The 4,196-nt window shown below is 37.8% G+C and overlaps 1 protein-coding gene across 1 annotated transcript; it reads left to right on the top strand.

Annotated features, from left to right (window-relative positions):
* The first annotated feature begins 289 nt into the window (after positions 1 to 289).
* LOC147397964 (uncharacterized) lies at positions 290 to 1,288 on the top strand. The gene is made up of 2 exons (XM_086448895.1): positions 290 to 802; positions 890 to 1,288. Exons 1-2 carry the CDS (start codon positions 290 to 292, stop codon positions 1,286 to 1,288), a joined length of 912 nt encoding a protein of 303 aa, XP_086305021.1.
* Positions 1,289 to 4,196: the final 2,908 nt, after the last annotated feature.

The following is a 4,196-nucleotide window of genomic DNA, read 5'->3' as shown; positions in this document are numbered from 1 at the left end:
GTCTTAATAAAAAAGGACATCTAAAGTACACCTTCTACAGAGGAAGAGAACCAACAAAAAGAAACTCCTACTCAAATGGAAAAAGAAATTACCATTCCCAAGGTCCCATTTTCACATAGATTAACAGACAATAAAAAGGGAAAGCAATTAGAAGGTATTCTTGAAGTCTTCAAGAACATTCAGATTAACATTCCTTTTCTGGACGCTATCCGTCAAATCCTTCATATGCTAAGTTCCTTAAAAATCTCACTACGGTGAAAAAAAAATCATTGTGCGTAAAGAGGCTACAATGACAACCCAATCATCTTGTCTGATTCAACAGACAATTGTGCCTAAATTCAAGGATCCAGGCTATCCAACAATCTCTGTGCATATAGGAGAAACAATGATTGAGAAATGTCTACTAGATTTAGGGGCCAGTGTGAATCTTTTACTTTTTTCTGTCTACAAACAACTAGGTTTGGGGAAACTCAAACCTACAGACATCACTCTTAGTTTGGCAGACATATCAGTTAAGATTCCTAAAAGGGTAGTAGAGGATGTAATAATGAAGGTTAAAGACTTCTATTTTCTCGCTGATTTTGTGGTACTTGACATTGAACCCGTCATAAACCCAGACAATCATATTCCAGAAATCTTGGGTCGACCATTCTTAGTCACATCTGATGCCGTGATCAGATGTAGAAACGGGATCATGACCTTAGCCTTTAGAGACATGAAAGTAAAATTGAATTTCTTCCACAACAAGTGTCAATCCATTGACATGAATGATATGGAGGAGGTCAATATGATTGATACATTGGTTAGCAGAACATTCTAGGAAGCGGAGAAAATTGACCCACTAGAAGAATACTTAGGTCAATTTGACCTCAAGTTTAATGAAGAACAGTCCATCAAGGAGGTAAATGCCTTCCTAGAATCCGTCCCCGAGATGGACTTTGCAAACTGGCAACCTAAAATAAAGAGTTTCCCCACATCTTCATCACAACCTTCAATTGAAGAGATTCCTAAACCTGAACTCAAAAAGTTGCCTAATATGCTGAAATATGCATTCTTAGGGAAAGCCGAAACCTTCCCTGTAATCATATCACCTGACTTAGAAAAGTCTCAAGAAGAACAATTATTAGTGGTCCTTCGAGAATATGAGGAAGCTATTGGTTGGACCATAACTGATATCAAGGGTATCAGTCCCTTTATGGTTATGCACCAAATACACCTCGAGGATAACTACAAACCATCGAGAGAACCACAAAGGAGATTGAATCCGATCTTACAAGAGGTTGTCTGATGAGAAGTCCTCAAATTGCTAGATGTGGGTATTATATACCCTTTCTCAGACAGTAAATGGGTAAGTCATTTTCAAGTGGTCCTAAAGAAATTCGATGTTACCGTTGTGACCAACAAGGACAATGAACCAGTACCAACTCGTATCCAAACTAGGTGGCGAGTTTGTATAGACTACACGAAGTTGAACTCTATGACATGAAAAGATCACTTCCCTCTCTCATTCATAGATCAAATGCTCGAACCCCTAACTGGACACGCTTACTACTATTTTCTTAGTGGATATTCGGGGTACAATCAGATCTCGATCGCCCCTAAAAATCAAGAAAAAATAACTTTCGTGCGTCCCTTCGGGACTTTTGCCTATCGACGCATACCATTCGGGCTTTGCAATGCTCCTGCAACTTTTCAACGATGTATATTGAGCATTTTCTTCAATATGGTAGAAAAATTTCTTGAAGTCTTCATGGATGACCTTTCAATCTTCGGATCTAGCTTTGACAATTGCCTACATCACTTAAAGTTAGTCTTAGCTAGGTGCCACAAAAAGAATCTAGAATTAAATTGGGAGAAATGCCATTTCATGGTCACTTCCGGGATTGTGTTGGGACACATCATATCCGACAAGGAAATTGAGGTATATAAGGCAAAAATTGACCTTATCGTTAATTTACCTCCCTTTAAAATTGTGAAGAAAGTTCGTTCTTTTCTAGGGCATGCAGATTTTTACAAGTACTTCATTAAGGATTTTGGAAAGATTTCCAAAGCTCTATGTGACTTATTATCCAAAGATGCAAACTTTGAACTCTCTATCACCTATTTAAACGCATTTGACAAACTCAAAATGGAGTTGACAACAGCACCTATCATCCAACCACTAAACTGGAATTTGTCCTTTGAGGTGATGTATGATGCTTCAGACTACGCAATAGGTGCTCTACTGGGGCAACGAGTTGACAAATTCCCCCATGTTATCCATTATGTGAGCAAAACATTGAATGATGCGCAACTTAACTATTCAACTACGGAGAAAGAGCTGCTAGTATTAGTCTTTGTTCTGGAAAATTTTCGTTCTTACTTAATAGGATCCAAGGTTATAATCTTCACCGATAATGTAGCGCTGAAATACCTTCTTTACAAGAAGGATGCAAAAGCAAGGTTAATTCGATGGGTTCTTTCACTACAAGAATTTGATTTGAAAATTCGAGATAAGAAAGGATGCGAGAATGTGGTTGCCGATCACTTATGTAAACTGATAGTTGAAACAAGTTCCGACTCCCTCCCAATCTCTGAGAACTTTCCAAATGAACAAGTGATGTCTATCTCTAATATGGATACACCTTGGTATGCCAACATTGTCAATTACCTAGTGATTGGGCAAATACCTACCTCATAGAAGAAACAAGAGCGACTGAGATTTCTCGCCCAAGTTAAATGGTTTTTTTGGGATGTCCCATACGTATTTAAGTATTTTCCAGATCAAATAATTTTTCGGTGTATTTCTGACCATGATTAGAAACATATACTCGATTCCTGCCACAATCATGCTTGTGGTGGACACTTTGGAGGCAAGAAAATAGCAGTAAAAGTGTTGCAATGCGGTTTTTACTGGCCAACACTTTTTCGTGATGTCCACATCTTCGCTAAATCTTGTGATCAATGTCAACATTTAGGAAATATTAGTCAAAGGAATGAAATGCCTCAACAACCCATTTTGATCTTCAAAATTTTCGATGTTTGGGGCATTGATTTCATAGGACCCTTCCTCATTTTGTACGGATTCCAATTTATTTTAGTCGTAGTCGACTACGTGTCTAAATGGGTAGAAGCAACAGCGTGTCGGACCAATGATCACAAAGTCGTTGTAAACTTCTTTAAAAATATCGTATTTGCTCGTTTTGGTACCCCAAGGACAACCATTAGCGATAGAGGTAAGCATTTTTGTAATCGAATTTTTGAAAGTCTCATGCGTAAATATGCTATTACTCACAAGGTCGTCACTCCATATCACCCTCAAACGAGTGGACAGATTGAAATCTCCAATCGCAAAGTTAAGATCATTCTTGAAAAAATAGTCAATCCTTCATGAAAGGATTGGGCTTTGTGATTAAATAACGCATTGTGGGCATATCAGACTGCTTTCAAAACTCTGATTGGTATGTCCCCCTATCGTCTCATCTTTAGAAAAGCTTGTCATCTCCCAGTAGAACTTGAATATCGTGCATATTGAGTTATAAAACATCTTAACTTTGATCTTGTCAAAGTAGGAGAGCATAGAAAACTTCAACTCTCTGAGTTGGAAGAACTACGTAATGATGCATACAACAGTGTTCGACTATACAATGATCGTATCAAGGCATGGCATGACAAATACATTCAAAGAAAATCCTTCCATATAGGTCAACAGGCATTACTCTATAATTCTCGCCTCCACCTATTTCCTGGAAAATTGAAATCTCGATGGACGGGACCCTTTGTGGTCCATAAAATTAATTCTTATGGTAACATCGAGATACTCAATACAACAGATAGTAGTATTTTCCAAGTCAATGGACAACAACTCAAGCCATTTCTCATGCTACCACCCCAAGAAAAAGATTCCTATTTGAGGGATCTTGTGTATCAGGATTAGCCTCATGTCGTTGTTTAGTTGACGACAATAAACTTAGCGCTGCTTGGGAGGCAACCCATGTATTTTTATGTGTTTTTAGTAGTATAGTTAGGATTTCCTTCTTTAGATTAGAATGTTTTTAAATAGACTATTTTTCAATTATTAAGTAGGATCTCAAAAAAAAATTATTTTCTAAGAAAATCAAGCACCATCTATAAAAGAAAAGTCCTAATGTTTATTTCATCCCATACGGTGAAGAAGGCACGTGCGAGTGCATGGGCCGTTGAGAGTTCAAATTCAA

Source organism: Akebia trifoliata, chromosome 7 (assembly GCF_017979445.1).
Source record: "Akebia trifoliata isolate Shusen 1 chromosome 7, ASM1797944v1, whole genome shotgun sequence".
Classification (NCBI taxonomy): Eukaryota; Viridiplantae; Streptophyta; class Magnoliopsida; order Ranunculales; family Lardizabalaceae; genus Akebia; species Akebia trifoliata.
Note: the sequence above shows the minus strand (reverse complement) of the source record. Positions and strands in the feature narration are given on the sequence as shown.